Source organism: Rattus rattus, chromosome 9 (assembly GCF_011064425.1).
Source record: "Rattus rattus isolate New Zealand chromosome 9, Rrattus_CSIRO_v1, whole genome shotgun sequence".
Taxonomy (NCBI): Eukaryota; Metazoa; Chordata; class Mammalia; order Rodentia; family Muridae; genus Rattus; species Rattus rattus.
The window spans coordinates 85,343,031-85,369,626 of record NC_046162.1 but is presented as its reverse complement, the minus strand read 5'-3'; the positions used below and the strand labels follow the sequence as shown (position 1 = coordinate 85,369,626).

Sequence of the window (26,596 nt, the reverse complement as noted above, 5' to 3'; positions counted from 1 at the left end):
CCGAACCTGACCCACCGCTTCACCCGAACTTCCATACTGTTGTGTTTTCCCTCCAGCCCCAGCGGATTGGATGGATTCTGAAGGCGGGTCCGCCTCTTTTCTACATGCTGGTTGGCGAAGCTGACCTCCAAGGGCGGTGCCGCGCCGGGGCCAGTTTGCTCCTGGGATTGGCTGACGTGGTGGTTCCGCCGAGGTGTGGTAGGAAGTGGTAGCCGTCAATCACGAGGGAGACTCCAAACAGTGAGCCTGGAGCTGGAGAACAGCGTTTACCGGCGGAGCGGCCGGTGAGAGGGCTGGCGGGTCTTTGGCTTGGGGGAGGTTTGGAGAAGGAGAGGGGCAAGCAGCATAAGGGAACAGGGCTTGACCAGCCCCAATTGACAGGGAAAGGTGCTGAAACTGGAGGAGAGCTGGGCAAGAGGCCAGAGGGCGGCCGGGGGCAGTGGTGGTAGGGCTTTGGAGGTGAAGTGTGGAGTGTTGTTCTCGTGACTTTGGGGGAGAGTGGGGCCCGAGGGGCTTTCGAGGAGCTGTTCTCAGGTGACAAGGCCTTTAAAGGACAGAGGTGGGGAGACTGGTTCGGGTAATAGAGGGTGGAATGAAGATTAGAGCAACCAGGGGGTCTGGTGGAAGGTACTGTCTAAGAATGGGGTAGTTGGACTAGTTGGGACAGGGGTGTTTGGGTTGTGTAGGAATGTGGGGATCATCAGTTTGGGAGTTTTCATGTGAGGTGGCACTGTGAACCCTTCTTAAAAGTGCTGCTTTTAGGCTATGGGGCTTTCCTGAACCTTGTAAGAAATCCTTGGTCCTATTGTCAGTGCCTCTTTAACCTTAGTCGAGTAGACTGTATTCTCCAAACCTCCTCTGTGATTCAGAAGCTCATTAGATAATCAAGGATCAGGACTTACTTGGACCATGGAAAAAGCCAGGGACTCCTTATATCTTATGAGTTTATATTCTGTATTTGTTTACACGCTGGTGATTACGTTACAGTAGCTGGAGGTAAAATATTATTTAAATGCGGCCACACAGTTTTACTAATTGTCATTAACAGATTTATCTGAAGGTAGAGTGGTATCATTGTTGTTTGTTTTCAGGCTCACATGGGCCATCTGGCCTTTACATTGGTGACTGCGCCCTTAAGGTTGGCTTTGAGTGCCTGATCCTCCTGCCTCCTCTCAGGCGTTCATATGCATCACCACCTGTGGCTAGCTGCTGCTGTTGTTCTTCTTCTTCTTCTTCTTCTTCTTCTTCTTCTTCTTCTTCTTCTTCTTCTTCTTCTTCTTCTTCTTCTTCTTCTTCTTCTTCTTCTTCTTCTTCCTCCTCCTCCTCCTCCTCCTCCTCCTCCTCCTCCTCCTCCTCCTCCTCCTCCTCCTCCTCCTCCCTTCCTCCCCTCCTCCTCTTCCTCCTCCTCCTCCTCCTCCTCCTCCCTCTCCTCTCTCCCTCCTCCTCCTCTCTCCCTCTTCCTCCTTCCTCCTCCTCCTCCTCTTCTCCTCTTCCTCCTCCTCCTCCTCCCTCTCCCTCCTCCTCCTCTCCCTCCTTCTCTTCCTCTCCCTCCTCTTCCTCCTCCTCCTCCTATCATCATCATCATCATTTATTTTTTAAGGTAATACTAAGAGTCTCAGGCTCACATTGCCCTTGAACTCATGGCAGTTCCCTTGCTTCACCCTCCTGGGTACTGGGATTGCTGGTATGTTATGTCACAGTGAGCTTCATATTTGTTTTTCTAAGTGACCCTGTGTTACCTAGTTCCCATTTAATCCTCCTCTTATTTTTCTAGTTTTAAATTATAGGAAGAAAGATTCAGCAAAAGAGTGAACTGTTCTCACTTTCAGATGTTAGGCAGTTCAAGGCCAGCCTCAGTTACAGGGTAAGACCCTATCTTAAAAGAAAAGAAATTTCCTGGGTGTGGCGGTACACACCTATAATCAGTCTGGCACTCAGGTCTCTAGGAGTTCTAGGCCAGCTGGAGCTAAATAGTGAGTTTCTGGGAAAATCCATGGTTTGGGAAAGGGATATTTAGTGAATACGCATGAAACGCTCCTTCCTGACACTAATGGTGGGTTTTTTTTTCTTCTATTCTGGAAACAGGTCTTATGAATGAAACCATGGCTACAGATTCTCCTAGAAGACCCAGTCGCTGCACTGGTGGAGTTGTGGTCCGCCCTCAGGCCGTCACGTAAGCGGAAGAAAACAGTATTCTAGAAAACAATTCCCACTCAGAATATCTGTTTGAGCTGGGTGGTGGTGGTAGTTCAGGCCTTTAATCCCAGCAATTGCGAGGCAGAAGCAGGAAGATCTCTGAGTTTGAGGCCCGCTTGGTCTACAGAACAAGTCCCAGGACAGCCAGAGCTACACAGAGAAACCCTGTCTGAAAACAAACAGCCCCTCCTCCAAAACTTCCAGAACATCCATTGGATAGTGCTTGCTTCTATAAACATTTTTTACTTTTTGGCTATGCAGGTGAAATGAATGTCACTGTCAAGGGCAAATAAACAATTGGAGGGTTAAGCTGATGTATTTGACCTACATCTATACATGGGGGTGACTGTGTGAGGACTTGGGGTGCATCTCAGTGCTAGAGCACTTGCCTAACTTGTGGGGAGGCACTGAGTGTGGTTCCTAGCATCACCAAAAAGGTAAAGTCTAAAAGAGTTAAAAACTTACAGTTCCACGAGTTAGTGGATCATTCAGTTAGTTGAGATGGTCTTGATCAGTATCTGAAATAGAAGGAAATAGGAATTGGGAGTTTGAGTCAGAGTTTGAGTGTTCAAATCCTGGGTTCCATCTCTAGTACCAGAGACAGACACAGACACCTACAACACAACAGGAAGTTAGATGTTTGTTGTGTGTTGAGTTATATTTATACATTTGTACTTATGTATATGATTACTTAACTGTGTCGTAAAAGGATCTCCCGGTCTCAATATAAATCTTAAGAAGAGGGCATTTCTGTATTTTATGTATTTTATGACAGTACAGCCATACTTTTTTGGACTTTATGAACCATCATGGTTTAAAGAAATATATACTTGAAATTATTGTAATCCGTACGAAAGAGAAATGCCAGCCAACCAGCATGTGTATTTAGAGAGGATGTTTTAGTGGTAGTGAGGCATCACAAGAAGGTGACATTTTGGGGGTTGTTGAGATAGCTTGTGGTGAGAGATTGCCATGAGCCTGAGGACCTGACTTGGATCCCTGGGACCCACATGATAGGAGGAGGGGATCAACTCTGTCCTCTGACCTCCATATACATGGCCCCTCCCCCCATGCACCAGTAAATAAACAAATAAAAAACAGTAAAAATTTTAAAAGAAGGTTTAACATTTTGAGTTTATCTTTGAAGGCTAGACTTTGGATGCTTGGACTCTGGTGCTTTTTTGGCAAAGACAATAGAACAGACATAGGGAATAGGCACACTGCCTTTTCTTGGATTTTGAGACAGTTTGCTTTAACACCTGTTCTATAGCAGAACTGTTCTGCCTCCATTTCTCAGAGCCGAGATTCCAAGCCTGTGCTGCCAATCCCCATCCCCAGCTTTGTGTTTTGTTCTGGAGACAGGTTCTTTCTATGTAGCCCCGGCTGGCTCGGAACACAGTATATATTGACCAAGCTGGCCTCTCAGAGGTTCACCAACCTCTACCTCCGATCGCTGGGATTAAAGACACGCACCGCCATACCCAACCGTCTTAATTTCTTATTTATTTATTTATTTATTTTCTTTTTTTTTTCGGAGCTGGGGACCGAACCCAGGGCCTTGCGCTTGCTAGGCAAGCGCTCTACCACTGAGCTAAATCCCCAACCCCTAAGTTCTTTTTTAAATTTAAAGATTTATTTATTATATTTATACGAGTACACTGTAGCTGTTTTTAGATCAGATTCTATTACAGAGGGTTGGGAGCCATCATGTGATTGCTGGGAATTGAACTCAGGACCTCTAGAAGAGCAGTCAGTGCTCTTAACCGCTGAGCCATCTCCCCAGCCCCTGTTTTAAAGTTCTTGAGAAGGAATTTTTCTGTGTGGCCCTGGCTGACACTGACTTTTGAGCCCAGGCTGTCCTTGAACCATTAGCACTCCTGGCCTAGCCTCCCAGATGCTGGGATTACAGGCATGTGCTACGCTGTCTGACTTTTGTTATTTGTTCATCTTGTGTTTTTCAAGACAGGGTCTCCCTATGTAGCTCTGACTGCCCTAGACCCATGTAGACCATGCTGGCAGTGACCCACCCGGCCTCTGCCTGCTGGATGCTGGGATTAAAGGTGGGCCATTATGCTCATCTGGCTTTATTTTTTAGCTGTTTTAGTGTGTAGTCCACACTCTGCAAACTCACAGTACTCACCTGTGTTCTGCGTTCATAGTGCTGGGGCCACAAATGCAGGCCACATCTTATGTGTTTTAAAATTCTCTTAGCAAGCGAGGGACAGTGACTCAGACCTGTAATCCTAGTACTTGGGAGGCTGTATACTGCATTTGAGGGCTATTGGACAAGAGAGAGAGAGAGGGTTCTAGGCCAGTCTGGCTTATGCAGCTAGATGCTGCCTCAAAAAATTGCCTGGAGGGAATAATGGTTTAGATGGTTTCCTTTGGAATTTAGCCCATTACAAAGGACAGTCTTTGCAGACTAGAATGTCTATATACACAGTGATATCCCAGTGCTGCCATTCCCCTTCTGTATTTTCTCGAGTTGAGTCTCTTTGTGATATTTGCTGTGGCATCAAGTTAAAACATGTTATTAGCTGTGAGTTAGGCTACTGTTTTTATCTTCTTTTATAGGTGAGGGAAACAAAGCAGAGAGGAATTAACTTGTCATCGGGAATAGCCAGGATGGGAGCTGGGATGGAGTCAGTTAGTGGGTCTTCAGCGCCTCGTATTCCCATGTAGTAGTCTCTGCAACCCCACCATGGGGTGTACACCATAGTGAGTGAGTATTGTTACATAAATGTTTTTAGGGTGAGGAAAAATAATCTTGGGTACAGCATCTGGCATCCTTTTGACAAATAATGCTTGAACACCAACTTCTCACTTGTACTAGTTAACAGGTTCTGATGTAAAAGGTAAATGTGAGAGATGGGTTACTTCCCTTAGGGGGCCTGTATTCTACTTGGGGAACTAGACAGGGGTGCTGTCTGAGCCTTGGTAAAGGGTGGAAGGGATGTATGTACAAGGGTGTCCTGAGGAAGCCACACAGAAGCTGGAAACGTGGGTGGAAGGAAGGGGTGTTAGAAGAGAAGGAGCAGAGCGGAGGATGGAGGGCGGTGTAAGATCCTGATGGGGCAGAGGGTGGTGAGTCTTAGGAAATGGAGCTGCCTGTGACTGAGGACGGGAGGGAGGTGATGAGGAATGAGTCTGGTAGAGGTGGCTCAGTGATCGATTTTGTTTTTTCTTGGCCTACTAGGTCTCTAAGGCATTTTGTTTTGAGTTTTGAAGGGTTTAGGAAAATTCTTAATTTTTTCTTTTCTGAGGTAGTGCCTCAGCTCAGGTTGGCCTTCCTGAACTTCTGATCCCCTCCTTCTACCTGAGTGCTGACATAACAAGTGCGCATCGCCGTGCCAGCTTTCCACAGTGCTGGGGGTGGAACCCAGGACATGGTGCGAGCCAGCCAAACTCTAACAGCTAGCCCACATGCCTGACATTTAAACACTTATAACCTATTTTTATTCCGCATGCATTGGTGCTTTGCCTGTGTGTATGTCTGTATGAGGATGTAGGATCCCTTGGAGCTGGAGTTACAGACGGCTATGATCTGCTGTGTGGGTCCTGGAAGAACAGCCAGAGCTCTTAACCTTTGAGTTATCTCTCTAGCCCCATTTTTTTCTTTAAATTTGGTTCTTTGAAACAAGATCTCACTATGTAGCTGAAATAGGCCTGCAAAACTAATGGCCTCCCTAAGTGCTGAGATTATGGCATAAGCCATTACGCACATCTTGCAGAAATATTTAGTATTTTGAAGAAGTCATTTTTCTCTCCTTACTTACATCCATATACTTACTATTTGACGTGTCTTCAAAGCTGGGGCTTTCATTTTGTGATAGGCCATTTTCCTAGCTGTGTAAGGCTCTGGTTCCATCCTTAGGACTGCAAAAACGAAAACAAAACATTATCGTTTAATGTCCTTAACACTTAATTATTTCTTTAAGATTTATTTATGAATACATTGTAGCTGTCTTCAGACACACCAAAAGAGGGCATCAGATCCCATTACAGATGGTTGTGAGCCACCATGTGGTTGCTGGGAATTGAACTCAGGACCTCTGGAAGAGCAGTCAGTGCTCTTAACCACTGGGTCATCTCTCCAGCCCAACATTATTATTTTTATTTATATCCTCCCTTCCTCCTTCCCTCCTTCCCTTCTTCCCTCCGCCCCTCCCTTCCTTCCATGCTGGACGTTAACCCTAAGGCTTTATACATGCTAAGGAAGAGAAGGAAGAGCTCTACCATCGAGCTGCTTCCCCATCTCCCTTTTCTCCCTTTTATAACAACTTAATTTTATGCTTTTTTTTTTTTTTTTTTTTGAGAAAGGGTCTTTCTCCATAACCCTGGCTGTCCTGGGGCTCACTATATAGGCCAGGCTACCTTGAACTCACAGAGATCTGCCTCTGCTTCTGCCTCCCCAGGACTGGGATTAACAGCATATGTTACCATCTCTGATTGTTTTGGTTTTTGGTACAAGGTTTAGTTATATAGGCCAGGCTAGTGTGGAACTCTTGATCCTTCCATGTCAGCTTTCCAAGTGCTGGGGTTACAGCACATGTCGTCACACTGCCTGCCCTTTTGTAGTGCCCTCTTTTTGAGATGGTTATACTCTCCTGGACTAGCTGGGTGGGCTGCAGGGAGGCTGATGAGGGAGCTTCAGGGACCCTCCTGTCTCTCCTTTCCAGTCTGCACCACCTTGCCAACTTTTTTTTTTTTTTTTTTTTTTTAAACGTGGGTTCTGGGGATTGAACAGGCCCAAGCACAGTAAGCCATCTCCTCAGCTGCTATAAGATGACAGATATTTGTCTGCATCTACAGAAAAGTGCATTCACGTTGCCACACAGAGGTAAGGGACAAGGTTCATAGCCAGTTTAAAGAGAGGTCAGGGGGGTTGGGGATTTAGCTCAGTGGTAGAGCGCTTGCCTAGCAAGCGCAAGGCCCTGGGTTTGGTCCCCAGCTCCGAAAAAAAAGAAAAAAAAAAAAAAAAAAAAAAAAGAGAGGTCAGGAAATTCTGAGTTCCCAGTAACAGTTTACTCTGCCTGGCTAGGGAGTGATCATCCAGCCCTGCCTTCTTAGTTAGGTCTGTTGCAGGGGGTCCTCCACAGTTCCCTGGGTTCAAGCCTTTAGGAAGAGGTGCTTTATGTAGAAATCACAACAGAATGGTGTGTACAGACTCATGAATGAGACGAGGGGTGAGCAGCTAAGAAGGTGAGAGCCAGCCTGCTTTTTTTTTTTCTCCTGTTGAAGTTATGCTTGGTTCTGCCTCCCAGCCAATACATAAGATTCTCTCTTCATCTTCCCTGTCATTTTACTGTGTTAGTGAATTTATTAGACTTTGTAGATTATGCCTCTCTCTCTGACAGTTTTTGTCTGTCCTTTGCCAGGGAGCAGTCCTACATGGAAAGCGTTGTGACTTTTCTGCAGGATGTCGTGCCACAGGTAAGCATGGTGAATTTGGGTAGGAATTAGAGATAGTAGGGGTGTTTCAGGCTGAGGGTACCTTAGTGACACTTGGTGACACATTAGAGGGTGTGTTACTGGCCCTGGGCAAGCTATTGCACCCTTCTTCCAACTCACTGTCCTTGTTTGTACAGCAGCTCATTGTATTCACTGTTGGCTCATGTGAGGTTTAAAGGAAGCTAGGTACATAGAGAATGAAATAAAGTGAAACAAATATTAAGTCGTTTCTCTTGGAGGGAGCCTCAGGAGACCGAGGATCCAGAGCCAGAGATGTAGGTTTATGGTTTTTACTTAAGTGGCTGCAGCACTTGAGATGAGCCTAATCAGGAGAGTCCTCTTTCTCCTCTCTCCCCACTTCTGCTTCATTTCTCCCTTCTTTCCTTCTCCCTGCCCCTCCTTTTCTCTCCCTCTAATGTTTTTCACATAGAGTCTTTGTATTCCAGGCTGGCTTCAAATTCTCAGCCCTTCCCCACTTAGCCTCCCAGACAGAGGCTTGGTTACAGGATCTGAACAACACAATTTTCTTTCGTGTATTTATTGTGTGTTTATGTTTGGACATGCAGGGAGGTCAGAGAACAACTTTTAGGAGGTTCTTTTTTTCTACTTTCAGCAGTGTGTCCCAAGGATCCAAGTGAATAATCTTATTGTCCCTTGAACACTGTAATTTCTCTTTTGGTGACATTTTAAAATTTATTTATTTTGAGAAAGGGTCTCACTCTGTAGACCAGGTTGGTCTCGAATTCACAGAGATCCACCTGTTTCCATCTTCAGAGTACTGGGAGGAAAGGCAGAGTCCCTGCACAGAGGGCGAGCGTGTTACTAGATACTGGCTTCGTTGTCACCACTCACAGAGTTGTGCTGAACTGATAGTGTTGCTTACTAGAAGGAACCCTTTGCTGTGCCCTTTGATCTGCTCATTTCAGTTAGGAATATTTATTTTAAATGCAGCACAGAGATGTGCTAAACTTTGACTTTTGTGCGTCAGTGTGAAATTGTAGCCAGATGTCAGTGAGCAGTAGCTTTGACTCGACTGTCAGGTGTCTGCTGCAGGCTTGTTTGTCCACTGACCCTGGCCCTGGCCTCTTTTACTTTATTTGAGATAGTTGTTCACACTTGCAGTGAACCTATTCTGTAGCCTTAAACTAGGCTATTTGCCTCAGCCTTGTAAGAAGCTGGGTTTACAGGTCTGCACCACCAGGCCTGGATGTTGCTGTGTCCCAGAGTGGCTCCGAATTCTCAGTCCGTCTCAAAGCTTCCAGAGTCCTAGAACAACCGTGAGCCACCACACCCTTGCTTAGTTCTGGTGTCTCGGTGCTAGGATTATACTAGGCCTTACGCAGAGAAGTCATTTTCTTCCTGAGCCACATCCCTCCCCTCAGCTAAAAACTGGTGTCCTACTGTGCTTTCTGTCACTGTGGTAGAGCACGGACCAAAAGCAAGTTGGGGAGGAAGGGGTTTTTGATTTGCAGGTTGAAGTCTATCACTGAGGGAAGCCAAGGCAGGAAACTGGAGGCAGCAGCTGTGGAGGAAGGCTGCTCGCTGGTTTGCTTCCAGGCTTCATTCAGCTAGCTTTCTTCCACAGTCCCGTCCCACGTGCTCACAGTGGGCTGACCCTCTCACATCACTTAGCAGTCAGGAAGATGCTTTGCAGACCTGCCCACAGGGCAGTCTCATAGGGCAGTTGCTCAGCTGAGGCGCCCTCTCCTAGTGTGTCTGGATGACCACCACAGCTGTGCCTGGGATCCCATCACTGGGAGGCTGAGGCAAGAGGCTTTCCAGTTTGATCCGGCCTGCACTCTGAAGCTCATCTCGGGGGAGAGCTCATTTGGTTAAGTGCTTGTCAGGCAAGCAGGAGAACCTGAGTTTGGCCCCAGGACCCACGTTAGAAAGACAGGCATGGTGGCGAGCACTTTCCCAGCATGGGGAAGGGAAGACAGAGGATATCAAGGGTTTGATGGCCCAGCCTTCCCTAATTGTTGAGCTCCAGTTTCGGGAGAGGCCCTGTGTCTAAAAGCAGATAACGTGGCTCCTGAGGAGGACGAGCACACAGCCACATACACACAGTTTATTTTCTCGTACTGGGGTTCTAACTTGGAGTGTTCTTCATCATAGGCAGGTTTTCTACTGAGTTAGTACCTCCCCACGGCCCACCTTTGAGATGGAATTGTAGGTTGCCTGGGCTGGCACCTTCCCTCTCAGTCTCATTTGCAGTTTTGGATTTCATAGCTTGGACCACTGCTCCTCTATATAATCTTACACTCTTGTGTGTCCGTGCATGTGAGTGTTTTGAGACAGTTCCTATGCAGCCCATAATCTTGAACTTCTTTTAAAGATTTATTTATTATATATGAGTACACTGTAGCTGTCTTCAGACACACCAGAAGAGGGCATCAGATCTCATTACAGATGGTTGTGAGCCACCATGTGGTTGCTGGGGTTTGAACTCAGGACCTCTGGAAGAGCAGTCAGTGCTCTTAACCACTGAGCCATCTCTCCAGCCCAATCTTGAACTTCTTGATCCTCCTGTCTCTTCCCTTCCAACCCTTGTTTTATGTAGCACCAGGAATCAAGCCCAGGAAGAGAGATGAGTGCCAACTGAGCTACACCCCCATCCTGAGAACTTTAGATGAAAGTGTGCTTTACGTGGAGAGATGGGTTCTCTTTTTCACTGATGGTGCTGGCATCATTCTTTATCTGTGAATGCTTATCTTCCTGACTCTTGCAGGCTTGCATGAATTAACTGAGACTTTGGGTGTGGAAGCCAGATAACTGATTAGAAAGCCACATTCTTGAGAAGTGTAGGTGTTGGGTAGAGCTTGGTTACTCTGCACACCTTATTGGTGAGTAGAGATGGCCGCGGATGGCTTATCGTGATCATTGTATTTAGGTATCTGTGAGTCTGTGGAGGTTAAAAACTTGCCTTTGACTGATAGTATTCCCCGACATGCATTTTTTGGAGTAATGACATTCCAGAATGTGCTGGTCACCAGCAGGGAGGGACAGAGAGGGGTAGAAGTTGGTGTCATCTTTTGTTTTGAACTTCTGTGGTATTAGAGCCATACCGTACTTTAATGAAAACATTTCTGTTTAATCTGCAGGCTTACAGTGGGACACCCCTAACGGAAGAAAAGGAGAAGATAGTTTGGGTCCGGTTTGAGAATGCAGATCTGAATGGTATGACTGACCTTTCTGCGGCGATGTGTGTTTTAAATGCTCTTCTTGGGCTGAGCTGATTTTAGACAGGGAACCCCAAGTTCAGTCCCACTATTTTGTTATACTAAATTCTTTCATCTTTGGTTGGGAATGACAGCACATACTTGTAATCTCAGGGCTCACAAGGCTGAGGCAGAGGATCCCCAGCTGGAGGGGAGTCTGGAGCACATAACAAGACCTGTCTGGAAACCAAACCTGCTATAGTGTATAACCATTGCGGTCTTTGATCATCGGTCTGCAGGGCATTTTCATCTTGGGAATAAACTAGATTCCGTAAAGTGTGTTCTGGATCTCACACCCAGCCCTTCTAATCGCCATCCCATTTTCTTCTTTAAGGAAAGTTATTCTGTGTGGGTGTTTTGCCTACATTTAATGCCATGCACCACGGAGGCTAGAAGAGCCTTCTAAGTGGAGTGACAGATGTTGTCAGCTACCAAGTGGATGCTGGGAATGAGAACTTGGTTTTCTGAAAGAGCAGCCCATCTCTCCAGTGCTTCTACTCTATGACTGACTGATGTAGGCATCGTCTAGAAATGGTTCCATGTTCACCTTTTATCCAGTGGAACAGATGACAGAATATCCTTGTTGCTTTTTAAAGGTTGACTAATAGCCCATTATGTGCATGCCACCACCAACTGGGGTTGCTCAGGATAAGCGTAGACTCCTGGCCCCAAACAAACAAGTCTCTTTCCCCAGCCTCCTCAGAAACCTGAGTTAGGTGAGTAGTCTAGCCAGTAAGTCACAGAGTTTCACACCTAACTGTACCTCTTTAGTACAGGGATTAAATATGTGCTCTAAGGGATTAAATATGTGGCCCAGGCTATCCTGAAACTGGAGAAAAGTAGTTTATGACCTTGAACTTTTGATTCTTTTACCCCCATGTGTGCCAGCTAAGCATTAAACAATTGAGATACATCCTCAGCCCTTTTGCCTGAACTCACATTGTAGTTCAGGCTGGCTTTTAACCTGCTACAGTCATCCTTCCTCAGCCTCTGGAGCAGCTAGTAATGTAGGTTTGTTCCACAAGGCTTCCCCCAGCTTTTAATTATGTGACTAGCCATTGGTGACTGTCTAAAGACTGCTTCTGTTTGGCTTCTACATACATAGAAGGGAAATTGCTGTTCATGTGATAATTTCAATGTTAATTCTTGAAGAAACCACTATGCTATAGTGCCTGTCCAGTATAATAGGTTTCTTTCTTTCTTTCTTTTTTTTTTTTTGGTTTTTTTTTTTTTTTTTTTTTGGAGCTGGGGACCGAACCCAGGGCCTTGCGCTTCCTAGGCAAGCGCTGTACCACTGAGCTAAATCCCCAACCCCGTATAATAGGTTTCTAATGGCAGTGTGTATGGTTGTGGGTCCCCAAGCCTGCAGCAGCCAGCCATCTGGTTCTCAGGCTCTTGGACATCCAGTCGCCACTGGAAGCCCTGGAAGAGCTGAGAATGGAGTGGGGGCCTACAGGCTGGATCTAGCCTGGGGCTGGAAGGTGAAGGGAGGAGCTCCAGCTGATCCCTTGGGGAGAGTCCTTGGCTTGATGGTGGAAGGCTTGAGCTTGATGGCAGTCATGGCTGGGAGCTCAGAGAGACCTTCTACTGGAGACTAGATGGTGACTCTGTGGGTGAAGGCCATCTTTACCATGATGAAAAGAGGCAGTCCGTGGTTTTAAGGCATTTATTGTCAGGACAGAAAGTAGATGTATAAAACTATACTGCACTTCTCAGGGTGGGCCCGAGATTAAATACCTTTTGCAGGGAGGAATGTCTGAGAAGGAAGGCTTGTTGACTCCAGGCCTTTAGGTACCTCATTAAAATGGAGATCTGTCTTGAGCCTACCAGAGGTCGTGTCCTGGCCACAAATCTATGGGGGGCTGTGTGGCTAGTGACAGGAGCCTGGTGCCCAGGAATGGGCAAAGCTTCTGCCATCCCTTTAGGGTCTCTGGGGCTTTTAGCCTTAGCTCAGTGGCCAGTGCCACACTACTTTTCATGGTCCCACTGTAGTGCAAAGGGTATTTTCTTGATGTTGGTGATTGAAATTCCAGGTCATAAGCAAGAGAGGCGTAGTCTGGTGTGCAACTACCCTGTACCTCCATCTCCTCAGATATCAGTACATCCCACATGTTTATTTTATATACACTGTTGTTCTTGTATGTGTGTATGAGGGTGTCAGATCCCCTGAAACAGACAGTTGTGAGCTGTCATTGGGTGCTAGGAATTGAACCCGGGTCCTCTGGAAGAGCAGCCAGTGCCAGCCTCTCTCACGTGTACTGTTTTATTTGATTTGCTTCCTTTGTGAATAACACAGCGTCCATACTGCTTACTTGTATGCACTGCTCCTTTCCTTATGTTTGGCATTGCTCTCTAACGTTTCAGCTACCTTAAGTCTGCCAAGGTTTAAAAGTATTCAATGGAGGATTCCTGAAATAAAAAGTGTAGCTGTTTACAATTGTGTGCTGGTCTGGGTAGTCTGATGGAATCTTGTGCCATACTGCCCCAGTCTTTCTCTTTCTGCCTGAGGTGTGAGTCACCCTTTGTCTCCATATCCACACTGCTCACCTCAGCCTGTGAGTCACACAGTAGCTTCATGGTACACTGACCCCTGTGGAGTTCTGCAGGACTGGAGTTAAAGTGACCCTCGTGATCTGTCAGAGGGAGGGTAGTGTAGTGGCTCTCAGGGCCCTGTCTCCTCCCAGTGGAAGAAAAGAAGGGAATGTGCTCAGTTTTAAGAATGAATCTACCCATGAAATTCTACCAGATTGTTCTGATTTTGCCTTAACACCTCAGGCTGCGAAGCTGTGACACACGCACACAGACATCATAGGTTTGGCGCTGAGCTTGTCTACATCAAAAGAGGTGTCTAATGGACGTCTTTAGAGAAAGAAATGTCTGTGCAGGTCCTGTGTGAGGATTTTGAATTGTCCTCTTTTTCGCTTTTTAAAAAAGATTTATATTTTATGTGTATGAGTGTTTGCCTGATTCTCTGTCCCTGCAGCACTAGTGTGCAAGGCCAAGTGGCCAGAAGAGGGCATCGGATGCCCTGGTCTAGAGTGAGAAAAGGTTGTGAGCTGCCATGTGGGTGCTGTCATGTGGGAAGTGATCTCAGGTCCTCTAGAAGAGCAGTCATTGCTCCTAACAGCGGAACCAGCCTTCTGTCTGGCACTGCCCCCCCTCCCCCTTTATTTTTAATTAAAACAGTTGTTACTGACAGGTCAAAACTGACAACCTGAATTTTATTCCTGGAACCCACACGGTAGGACTGTCAGCATTTTCTCTGACCACCACACACCATACCGCCCTCCAGTAACTAAATACATGTAGTTAGGAAAAGCAGTGCTGGCTCCAGGCCAGTGGCGAATTATACATGTTTTCTGCCTTATTTTTCTTTTCACCTTTTTCAGTCCTGGACTTTGGACTCAGAATCTTAAAGCTAGACAGGTCCTGTGCCACTGAGTTACTGCCCTGATCCGAGGTTTTGGAAGGACCCTGTAGTTCTCATTTCTCTTTGTTATGATGGCCTACTGTACTCTTTCCTAGTATTCTTGTCTTGTTTTTACTGATATTGAAGAAGATATAATTGAAGATTTCAGTTGGATGTATTTCTCCATCATAAAGTAGAAAATGTTCAAGAGATCAGGACACAGACTAGAAGGATCTAAAGTCACAAGCTACACAGTGGTTGATCCTTTCAGAGTTGTATGGACAGTAAGGTCAGAGAACAACTTCCACCATATTGGTCAAACCCAGGTCTAAAGGCTTCGCAGCGAGTGCTCTTCTCCCTAGCCACCTCATCGGCCCCTCCCCAAATGGGGACAGAGTCAAAATAATGTACTTTGGCCTGGGAACTGAATACGACCCCAAGGGGGCTTTGAATTTCTCAGCTACCAGTTCACCATGTCCTTAGCCCCCAGAATGGTGGGGCTCCAGGATTGCCTCACTAGGCCTGGCTTGCATTTCTTTCTTTAATAAGGAATCACTGAGAGGGAAGAATTTGGCCATTATTTCCTTCAACTCGGCTTTTAGTTAGAACAGAACATTCACTGTTAGCCAACACAATGGACAGGGGCTGGTAGTAATTGTCAACTTGACAGAATAGAGAAGCACACCTCCCCACACCCGAACTCCACCCCCTCACCGATTATGGGCCTCTGGGCCTCTGGGCCTCTGGGCCTCTGGGCCACTGAGGATTCTCCTGCTTAGTTAGTTTTAGGCAGGTCATTCCTTCACTAAGGTAAGGGCTCCAGGGGAAGGGAGTGAGCAGCTGGACACATTCTTCCCTCTCTGCTTCCTGCCAAGATCAGATGTGAGCAGCTTGGTCTTCCTCCTGCCTTGATCCACCATACCCTTGAACTGGGAACTAAAGCCTTTCTCTGTTGTTGTAGAATAGATCAGACCAAGAGGAAAGCAACACGAGACAAAGGATGTTTTTCAGCTACACAGCAAGTTTCAGGCCAGCCTATGTTAGACTTGACTCTGTCTTCAAAGGACAGGAAAACAAGCAGAAAATTAGGTGTTTTTTAAAAAGTACAATATTAATCCAGAGTAGTGGTATACACTTTTAATCCCAGCTTTCAGGAGAAGCAGAAGGATCTCTGAGTTCAAGGCCAGCCTGGATACCCAGGGTTATACACAGAACCTCCCCACCCCAACCAAAAACCAAAACACAGTGCCGCTACCTGAGTGTTCAGAAGTCTTTCATTACTGTTGTCTTCTGCCTAGCTTCTTTGCCTAGTGTGTCTGTGTTAGTCCTTGCACAGTGAAGTCTGTAGTAATTCAGTGTTTTTCTTTGATGGAATTCCACTTATCTGTGTACCATGGTCTGATCTTCCTTTGGTGAAGGTTGGTATTGCTTTCATCGTTTTCTGTTTACAAATAATGCTACTATGAACGATCTATGCACCTTACCCCAAAGCTATCCCATGCAGTTTGGGTGTCTTTCTCACACCCGAAGAGGAAAAGGCAGGCTGGGGATCAGCTGAGCATTAACGCATTGGCCTAGCATGTGTGAGGGTTCAATCTCCAGTCCCACAAAACCCCAAACAAAGCAAAGAGTCACTGCTTCGCTAGTTTGCCTTAGAATTTACTATGTAGCCCAGGGTGGCTTATAATTTACAATGTAGCCAAGGTTGGTTTAGAATTTTGTGTCGTCCAGGTTGGCTTTGGTGCCCTTCAGTCTCCTACCTGCTTGATTTGCAGGCCAGAGACACCATTTTGACCTCTGACTTTTATAAACAATTTATATATATATAAACAATGTAGGTATGTCTGTATATGTGCATTGCCCCTAGACCTCAGAGGCTCTGTGGGGGGTGGGAACCCAACTCTGGAAGAGCAGCGCCACTGAGTCATCCTTCAAGTGCCATCCATGCTTTTTATTGTCCAAACCTAATCTAAACATTAATAGGGCTAAAAAGTAGTTTTCTTGGTTCATACTGTCTTTTCATTTTGCTTCTTTGTTAATCCTAATGCAGATACATCACGGAATCTAGAATTTCATGAACTGCATAGCACGGGAAATGAGCCTCCTCTGCTGGTTATGATCGGCTACAGTGACGGAATGCAGGTCTGGGGCATCCCTGTGAGTATACAGAAGGGTAACCTTCCTGCCCAGCATACGCTCTGCAGATGTGCTTACACATTACTACCACTACCACCACCACTACTACTACATTATTATTGTTATTGTTGTTATTATTATTATTATGGTTTTTTTTTTTTTTTTTCTGAGACAGGGTTTCTCTTTGTAGCCCTGGCTGTCCTGGAACTCCCTATGTAGATCAGGCTGGCCTTAAATTCACAGAGATCACTGTCTCTTTTCTCAGTCTTGGGGTAATAGTCCTTTACACATCAGTAAGACCTCAGGAGAGTTAGGTGGAGTCAGAGGCAAGTGGCAAGCAGGTCCTCCAAAGGGCGGTGTAGCAGGAGTCGTGGGATTCGTGGTACATGCAGGCTGTTTCTCTGTTTTCTAATTTACAGAGGAGTGCACTGAGACTTGGGAGAAAAGGGTTTTTTATTTTGAGACAGGATTTCTCTTTGTAGCCTTGGCTGTCCTGGGCTCTGTAGGCCAGGCTAGATTCAAATTCACAGAGACGCACCTGCCTTTGTCTTATGAGTGCTGGGAGTAAAGGCCTGCGCTACCACAGCTGGGAAAAGTTTTTGTAATTAGCAAATGTTAACAATATATCAATTGGGTTGGGCTGGAGAGATGGCTCAGTGGTTAAGAGCATTGACTGCTCTTCCAGAGATCCTGAGTTCAAACCCCAGCAACCACATGGTGGCTCACAACCATCTGTAATGAGACTGGATGCCCTCTTCTGGTGTGTCTGAAGATAGTTACAGTGTTCTCATAATAAATAAATAAATAAATAAATAAATAAATAAATAAATCTTAAAAAAACATATCAATTGTTTTGTGTATATTAAAGAATTTACAGGAGTTGGGGATTTAGCTCAGTGGTAGAGCGCTTGCCTAGCAAGTGCAAGGACCTGGGTTCGGTCCCCAGCTCCGAAAAAAAGAAAAAAAAAAAACAAACAATTTACAGGGACACAGATGGCTCATCAGGTAAAGCTGTTTGTTGTTAAGCCTCACAACTTGAGTGTAGGTTCCTGCCATAATCCCTACAGAAGAGAACTAACTCCTGCGAATTGTCCTCTGACAGTTTCACAGCATGACATGCACATGCTAGCACACAGGCACCCCTGTCCACAAACATACACAAATATATGTAATATAGATAGTTTAAAAGAAAGAGCCCCATGAGGTTCTATGCCTTTAATCCCAGGCAGAGTCAGGAAGATCTCTTTGGGTTCAGGCCAGCCTGGCCTACATAGTTCCTGGACACCTAGGGCTACACAGAGAAACCCTGTCTCAAAAGAAAAATAAAGAAATAAGGAAATACCCCACTGGCCCCTGGAGGTGGGGGAACAGAGGTCAGTGGCAGAAGGCAGCCTTCCTACTCTGGTACCACTTGAATTTTTACCAAGTGAATTAAAATAAAACATTTAGGGGCTGGACAAATAAATGACTCAGCAGTTAAGAGCACTGACTGCTCACTCTTCCAGAAGACCTGGGTTCTAGTCCCAGCACCCACATGGCAGTTCACAACCATCTGTGACTCCAGGTCCAGGGAACCTGACATTGTTTTCTGGCCTCTGAGGGCACCAGTCACACATCTGGTGTACAGATAAACATGCATGCAAGCAAATATTCATATTTGGAAAGTAATGATCATTAAACTTAAATCACTTTTATTTGTTTTCTGGGGTACTCTTGCAACTGGATTGTATGCACATGCATGAAAACGCTCTCTCTGTCACTGTTTCTATGAGGTACGCCGTCTCTTCCGTATGTTGGTGTTCATGAGCTTTTTATGGACTTTAATATTTGTAACATCTATTCTGATTTTTAACAAATAAGTTTTTTGAAAACTGTACAAATACCATAAATGTTCATAAATTTGATGTTAAAATGTTGTTATATGGGGCTAGTTGTTGCAGGTTTGTAGTCTTACAAACTTACTAGTCTGAGGCAGGGGGATGGTAAGTTCAGGACCTGCCTAAACAACTTAGTGAGATGCTGTCTCAGAAAAACAGTACAGTATTGTAATGAACTTGAAGGGGTGTGTGTGTGTGTGTGTGTGTGTGTGTGTGTGTCTGCCTTTCTGTCTGCCTGTCTATGTATAGCTTTGGTATTTTGAGACTACCTTTGCGATGCTGATCATCTTGTCAGTCTCTTTGAGTGTCACCTGCCTCAGGCTTGTGGGTGCTCTTTCTGTCTTTGCTTGGAGTTCAGGGATCTCTAATGCAGGCCACTCAGCCTGGCTCTGAAACTATATTTCATGCCTGCCTATTTTTGTAGAGACATCTCCCCTCGTCTTTGAAATAGAAGTTAGTCTGTATTGTAGGTTGGCTTTGAACTCACAGCAATCCTGCTCAGCCACCTCAGGGCTTTGGTCATTGCTATGCAAACACATTGGCCTGCTTGCTTGGCTGAATTCCATATGTGGAGTTGCTGCCTCCAAAATGCTGAGTGTATTTATGGTTCAGACTGTTTTTGTTTTGACTTCATGTACGGCACCTGCCACGTGGGTCAGTGTTAGACGATGGTGTGGAGCCTTTGGAGCTCGAGGTCCAGGTGGCTGTAAGCTGCTCAGGTGTAAGCCTGGACTCCTGGGTCCTGGAGGAATAGCCAAGGAGCAAGAGTTCGTAACCTCCGAGCTGCCCCTCCCTCAGCTCTGCCAGAAGGATATATTTGTATTTTTGTGTTGCTTTTTCTGATGCTGAGGATTGTGCTTGGATGCGTGGCCGGTAACCACCCTACTACTGAACCGTATGTCTCCAGCCTCTGACTCCTTTTCTTGTGATACACATGGAGATTCTTGAGGGTAGTGATTGTCACCCTTCTAATGTACGTGGCAAAATGACATGTGAAGTAAGACAGGAAATGACTCAATACTAAGTTTGCTTCTCAACCTCCAAGGGCTTTTTGTCATCAACAGATGGTGTTTAGAAAAGTGTGGGGATCAAAGGCATATACCACAGGGCTTGGCATTTTTGTTTTGCCTCTGTTACTGTTCCCTTAGGTAACATGATCTTTCATGAAAACAGTCACTGGCCTTTAGATTTAATGGAAGTGGGAACGCTCTAGAGCAGTGGTTCTCAGCCTGTGGGCTGTGACCCCTCTGGGGATTGAACAACTCTTCACAGGGGTCAAAAATAGTTCAATGGTCGAGGTCACCACAACATGAGAAACTGTATAAAAGGGTCTCAGCATTAGGAAAGTCGAGAACCACTACTCTAGAGTATAGAATTTGACCTAATTGACATTATGGTAACAAACACATTACACTCTTATTTTTTAACATTTTTTTTTTTTTGGTTCTTTTTTCGGAGCTGGGGATCGAACCCAGGGCCTTTGCGCTTCCTAGGCAACTACCACTGAGCTAAACCTTTATTTCTTTTAACATTTTGATCTGAAAAAATTTGTTTATGGGCCTTCCAGATGGCTTATCAGGAAAAAGTGCTTGCTACCATGCCTCTAACAGTGGAAGGAGAGAACTACCGCCCACAAGTTGTCCTGTTACCTCACATAAATGCCCAACACACACACAAAAAAGAATAAATAACAGTTTCAAAAACTGTGTGTGCCCATTCTGGTCACGGGAGTATCATGTCACACACTTAGGGGTGAAGAGTTTGTGGGGGCAGGAGAATGCTGCTGGCTGCCAGGAGCAAGCACTTTTTCTCCTTTGCTCCCCAGTGATGTGGATAAATCCTAGGGCCTTTTTCATGTGGGACAAGTATTCTGGGTGTACCAGCAGCCATTCTTGTGTTTAGTTCATGCGTTCAAGGCCTTGCCTTGTTTATAACTCAGGAGCAAACACATGGTTATTGGTCTGACTTCTGTGTTCATAGGGAAGTGGCTGCATTCTACTCCACATGCTTGTTTACAGGCAGAGTGAAGGGTGCTTTAACGTGACAGTCCAGGCGGCTTAGTGGTGTTGACTGGATGGAGCACATTCTTCTCGAGCTGGAACTCGAGTGGCTCTGACGCCCACTTGTTTGGGTTATGATTACAGGTTTTACTCTGAATAGTTTCAAAGGCAGCTCGCCTCATCTCTGAATATCTTGAGAGTATTTAATCCTCCACTCCCCCAGCTGTATTTGGGGAGGTCAGAGTGTCTTCTCTTGGACTTGCCCCTGACCGGTTGAATGCTGGAGAGAAAGAAGTGCGCTCACTTTGGTCGTGCAGAGTTTTTGGGGTCATTCTCAGACATTATCCTAGGTAACATTTTCTGTGAGGTCAGTTGCTCTCATTTGAATGGGAAAGTCCCTCTGCTTGTGAGTGGGCCATTATATTTTTAATCAAGTTTAGCCTGATCTTAGATTCACAGCCCAATCCAACAGCTGTGTGTCATTATTTCCCAAGTAGGACAGCAGAAAATAGACCATGACAGTAAAGTAGTTCTTATTTTCATTTGTAAACCTTTTTTTTTTCTTTTCAGCAGTGGAGGTTGATGAGGGCTTCCTGTCTGTGAGGCAGCCTCTGCTGCTGTTCTACACTTGGAGACGGTCCCTTCAGTCACCACACACTCTCTGAAGGGCTGTTCTACACTTGCACATGGTCCCTTCAGTCACCACACACTCTCTGAAGGGCTGTTCTATACTTGGACACGGTCCCTTCAGTCACCACACACTCTCTGAAGGGCTGTTCTACACTTGCACACGGTCCCTTCAGTCACTATACAGTCTCAGGATGGAGCCAGAGCTCATTTGTTCCACAGTCCTCACCTACACAGTTGGGGAATTTATGCTGGTCAGAAAATGTCTTTCACAGACCTCAACTGATGTCAGTTGATGCTTTTCAGACCAATCCTCACTGTGAGTCACTGTGCTTTCCATGTGCACACCGTTACCATTTGTTGATTTTATTCAGTTATGAGTGTCAGGGCCTCATGGATGCTAGGTAGAGACCTATTCACTGAACTGTACCCCTGGCCTCTGCTTGCTGATTTTATATCATTCTCCTAAGTGCGGGTCTCCGAGTGAGAGACCGTGCAGGGCTGAGGCTGCTCCTTGGTGATGGAGGACATGCGTGGTAAGCATAGGGTCCCCGTCTGAGTCTCAGTTGACCCAACCATCTCCCAACATCAGGTTAAACTTCATTTTTTAGAATTTATTTTATGTATATGGGTGTTCTGCCTGCATGTATGATTGTGCACCACACCTGAAGAAATGGCTGGGCACAGTGGCCCATACCTGTAATCTGGTAGAGGCAGAGGCAGGAGGATCAGGAAGGGTTTCATTACCTTGCTCCATTACTAGTTTAAGTACAGCCTGAGACCTTTTAAAAACAAAAGGAACCAGAAAAAGGAACATTTATTTTTTGTCTTTGTGATTGCAGAGCTAGGAGAAAGCCTTTAATAAACACAAATTTATAATATAAAGAATTACGATTTTGTCAGGTAAGCTGTACATGGTGGCTTGGTCATGTATTTCTAGATGTTTCATGAGGCTGGGGCAGGAGGATCATGTGGTCACAGTTAGCTTTGGGAAATGAGGAGGCCTTTATCTAGAAGGCCGAGGTCAGAGCCGTTGGTTAGCCCTTGCCTCGCGCCCCCTGGAAGTTACAGTGAGCTGAGATATGAGAAGAGATGGGTCAGGAGACTTCTGCAGTGATCTTAGCATCTTAGCATGATCTGGGCAGTAGAGATGGAGTATCAGGATTTAAAGTCATCCCTGGCTGCTATTTGAGTTCTGTGAAGCAGCTCATTCATTAATGCATTCACTTAGCAAAGATTTATTGATTGTTCATTACATGCCAGGCTGCATTGAGGTGCTGGGAAAACAAGATGAACAAAACAAAGTCATTTTGGTTTTAGACTTTCTATTCTGGAAAATGGGGAAGAGAGTTAGCAAATGTGTATTCTGTGTAGATGCTGGCCAGAGTGATGCTAGATGTGTACAGGAACTCAGTCTCAGATGAGCAGAAATGCAGACCAGCGTGGTGCAGGTGAGTGTTTGCAGGAGGGCCATTCAAAGGCAGTCAGCTGCTGGGAATGTGCTTCCGATGAGAACAGGAAGGTGGTCTGCGCTGGAGCTTTGTGGCCATGTGGTCAGGAGGAGGCCATGAGCAGGAAGTCAGGTACCCAGGAGGTAGGAGGCAGGAGGCTAGTAAGTTCCTGGCTAGCCTGTGCTGTATGTAGCAAAACCCCGTTTTGGGAGAGTGTATTATACCCAAGTGATTATAGTGGGTTAGGATTTTGGTACCATTACAAGGACTTCAAAAAATTTGCATATAGGTCTAAGTTGAAACACATCTAACATCTGGATTAGATTAGCCCACTAAAATTTTACTATTCTGGGGCTAGAGAGATGGCTCAGTGTGTAAGAATGCTCACTGTTCTTTCAGAAAAATCCCGTTCGGTTCTCAGAATCCACGTATTTGCTCACAGCTGCTTCTGATCCCAATCCCAAGGGGGTTGGACTCCTGCACACATACAGTGCATATAAAAATCACAAGGTACATATATACATACATTAAATAAAAAATACTATGTTTTCTCTACCGTATATATATTTTATTTACTTATTTATGAGTGTCTGTATGTATGTGTACACGTATACTAGAGCATGCCTGTGGAGGTCAGAGGATAGTTTGTAGAGGAAGGTAGTTATCCTATCATATGGGTCCCAGAGATGAAACTCAACATCACGCTTGGTGGCAAAGTACCTTCACCTGCTGAACCATTTGCCAGTCTTTCTGGCTTATATAGTAATGTTTTTGTGTTATGATTGTTCTGTCTATAGGTGTGTCTGTGAACCAGCTGTGTGCCTGGTGCTGGAGAAGGCCAGAGAGGGTGTCAGATCCCTCGAGATGGAGTCACAGGTGGTTGTGAGCGGCTGTGCTGGCCGGAAGTCTCTGGAAGCCAGTTCTCTTAGCCACGGAGTCACATCTGCAGCCCTAGCTTATTCTTATGTGTCTCACTCAGTGTCTTCCGAGCAAAGGCAGACATCGGCTTGAGTCCATATAATTAGTATTGTGTGTATTTTCCACTATTCGGGATTTAGCTTAAGTTTCTTAAGTAAAATTTTCACATACATATATGAGTCTCCGCCCACCCTTTTGTTTTCTTAGTTAGCTTAGGCTAGCTTTTAACTTACTTAGTTAGCTTAGGCTAGCTTTTAACTTACTTAGCTTAGGCTGGCTTCTAACTTACGGTCCCTTTGCCTAGCCACCCACATGTCGGGGTCACAGGAGTGCACACTTCTCCTGCCTCTCTCCATAGCTCAGTCCAGTTTCTGACAGGTTCTTGCACCTAGGAGCCCAAATCTCTGTCAGGATGAAGAGTAAGCTGGGTGGTGATGCTCAGCTGTGATCCAGCACTTGGGAGGCAGAGGATTCTAGAAGTTTGAGCCTATTCTGGGCTACATAAGGAGATACTGTCTCAAGGAAGAAAACGGTGGTGACCATGCCATTGCTCAAGGAAATTCCCTGTCCTGCATGAACTTAGGTTCCACCCTTCTGCTCCTCCTTTTGTACTCATGTGTATCCCACTGTAGATTACTTTCTTATACCCTTTGGATTATTTCCTCTGTGGCATTTTTTTTTTTCAACATGGAGAGTCAATCATGTTGTTTCTTCTAATTCTATTAAAGTTTCTCACTTTGATTACTAAAAGAAAAAAAAATTATTTGTATGTTGGGGATTGGCCCTAGAACCACATTCCAGGCACTCCACCACAAAGCACACCCTTCCTTCCCCCAGTCCGTAGCCTTGGAGCCCCAGCTGACACACCTCGGATCCACACCCCCAGACTACACCCCAGAGCCACACCCATAGCCTACACCTTAGAGAGCCACACCCATAGCCCACACCCCCAGAGCCACCTCTATATCTCACACCCCTCAGGGACACACCCCAGCCCCACCCCAGGGAGCCACATGTACTACCTACACCTTACAGACTAGAGCCACACCCATAGCCCACACCCCCAGAGCCACCTCTATATCTCACACCCCTCAGGGACACACCCCAGCCCCACCCCAGGGAGCCACATGTACTACCTACACCTTACAGACTAGAGCCACACCCATAGCCCACACCCCCAGAGCCACCTCTATATCTCACACCCCTCAGGGACACACCCCAGCCCCACCCCAGGGAACCACATGTACTACCTACACCCTACAGACTAGAGCCACACCCACAGCCTACACCTTGGAGAGCCACACCAACACCCCCCACCCCCCACAGAATTACACCCATAACCCATACCCCACAGGGACACACCCAGGGAGCCACATTTACAAAACAACACCTTAGAGAGTCAAACCCACAGCCCACACCCCACAGAACCACACCCACAACCCCTGCACCTCACAGAGACACCCTAGCCCCACCCTAGGGATCCAGACCCACAGCCCACATCCCAGGGAGCCACACCTACTTTCTACACCCTACAGAGCTACACCCACAGCCTATACCCCAGGGAGCCACACCCACTGACCACACCCAGGAGCCACACACCTGTCTCACACCCCACAGCCACACCCACAGTCCATACCTGCCACCCACACCATTACTGGTTTTCAGTTTCTGGTTGTTATGAATATATGAAGAACATATGAAGTCTTGGGGAATTCTAGACTTACGCATATGCATCGTCTCTCTTAGAAATCTACCTATGTGTGGGTTTGCTGAGTCATGCGCTTGGAATGTGGTTAATTTAACAAACTTGTAAAGCCTTTTCCAAGGTTACTACCTTTTTACATTTCTTATAACAGTGTATGAATTGTTCTACATCCTTACCAATGTTTGATGTCATCTGTCTTCAAAATTTTAGTATTCTGATAGATGGTAACTTGAGAATTTAATTAGATTAACTGTTTCCCTGATGACTGATAATATTGAGAACTTTTTGTGTGTTTTTCCTCGTGTTTTTTAGTAAAGTTCTACACAAAAATTTTCCCATCAAGAAATGTGTTTTTTAGGGACTAGTGATGGCTCAATGCTGAAGAGAACTGGCTGCTCTTCCAGAGTACCCGGGTTCGACTCCTTACACCAACATGGTGGCTCACACCTGCCTAATTCCTGTCCCAATGCTTCTGACACCCTCACACAGACATATGTGCAGGCAAAACATCAATGAACATAAAATAAAGTATTGCAAAGAAAACAATGTGGTTTTTTCCTTACTACTAACCTAAGAGTCCCCGTCCACACTGGGTCTTAGAGGCCATTGCAGGACTTTGAACAGGGAAAGGCACTGCTGATTTTAGAGGTGAGAAAGCTGTGGGCAGAGCGGATTGCAGTGGCAGGATGATGAGTCTGATTTCAGTGTGCGGACCAGGCTGGTGAGTGACTTGTTGGTGTCGGTCATAACAAGGCTACATGCAAAAAACAGTACCTGCTCTGTCTGCAGACTTCTGTCCCTTTACTGTCACAGCGTCTGGCTGTATTTGTGGTTTTTAGAAGTGTTGGCTATTTGTGCTGTCATAAGAAGGCTGTGAAGAGCATAGTGAATATGATGTAGTCATCTTATAATGTTTACAGTGATATTAATTGCTATCGTTTGCGTACTTGGTCCCTTTATGATTTTGTTACTTTTTATCTTTTTAAAATTTTACGGGGTTGGGGATTTAGCTCAGTGGTAGAGCGCTTGCCTAGTAAGCTTAAGGCCCTAGGTTGGGTCCCCAGCTCCAAAAAAAAAAAAAAAAAAAAAAAAGAAAAGAAAAAAATATATATATTATATAAATAAATAAATATATATATGTATATATATATTATGTACATGAGTGCCGTATAATGCATGTGTACTTGCACACCAGAAGAGGGCATCAGATCCCATTACAGATGGTTGTGAGCCACCATGTGGTTGCTGGGAATTGAGCTCAGGACCTCTGGAAGAGCAGCCCGTGGTTTTAACCACTGAGACGTCACTCCAGCCCCCTTGTTTCTTTTTCTTATTGGAAACTTATTAGTAGCTAGGACCGCCCACATGACCGGTCCAGCTCAGGCTGGTTTTGTTTCTGTGAATGGCCTTGAACTTCTGCCCTAGTACTGTACAGTGTTGGGAATTCCATTCAAGGCTTTGTGCATGCTAGGCTAGCGTTCTACCAACTGACCTATACCCTAGTTCCCATTTCTGTTTGTGGGTTTGAACCCAGGACCTGGTATCATGTATCAAGGAGGGCCATTCTTAGCTTCTGTCTTCTGTCTAACTCAGAGAACTTATGTTTAT

The 26,596-nt window shown here is 45.7% G+C and overlaps 1 protein-coding gene across 9 annotated transcripts in view; it reads left to right on the top strand.

Moving 5' to 3' along the window:
* Positions 1-189: 189 nt before the first annotated feature.
* Bcas3 (BCAS3 microtubule associated cell migration factor) overlaps positions 190-26,596 on the top strand; it is a 451,135-nt gene continuing 424,728 nt past the window's right edge. For 8 of the 9 annotated variants that reach the window (XM_032912992.1, XM_032912993.1, XM_032912987.1 and 5 more), the window contains exons 1-5: positions 190-284; positions 2,086-2,173; positions 7,575-7,629; positions 10,749-10,824; positions 16,325-16,431. In XM_032912992.1, coding sequence (XP_032768883.1) covers positions 2,091-2,173; positions 7,575-7,629; positions 10,749-10,824; positions 16,325-16,431 — 321 coding nt within the window. In that variant the 5' untranslated portion in view covers positions 190-284; positions 2,086-2,090. Of the gene's footprint in view, positions 285-1,756; positions 1,865-2,085; positions 2,174-7,574; positions 7,630-10,748; positions 10,825-16,324; positions 16,432-26,596 lie in introns of those variants that run through there. The other variant, XM_032912990.1, reaches the window with a different exon arrangement.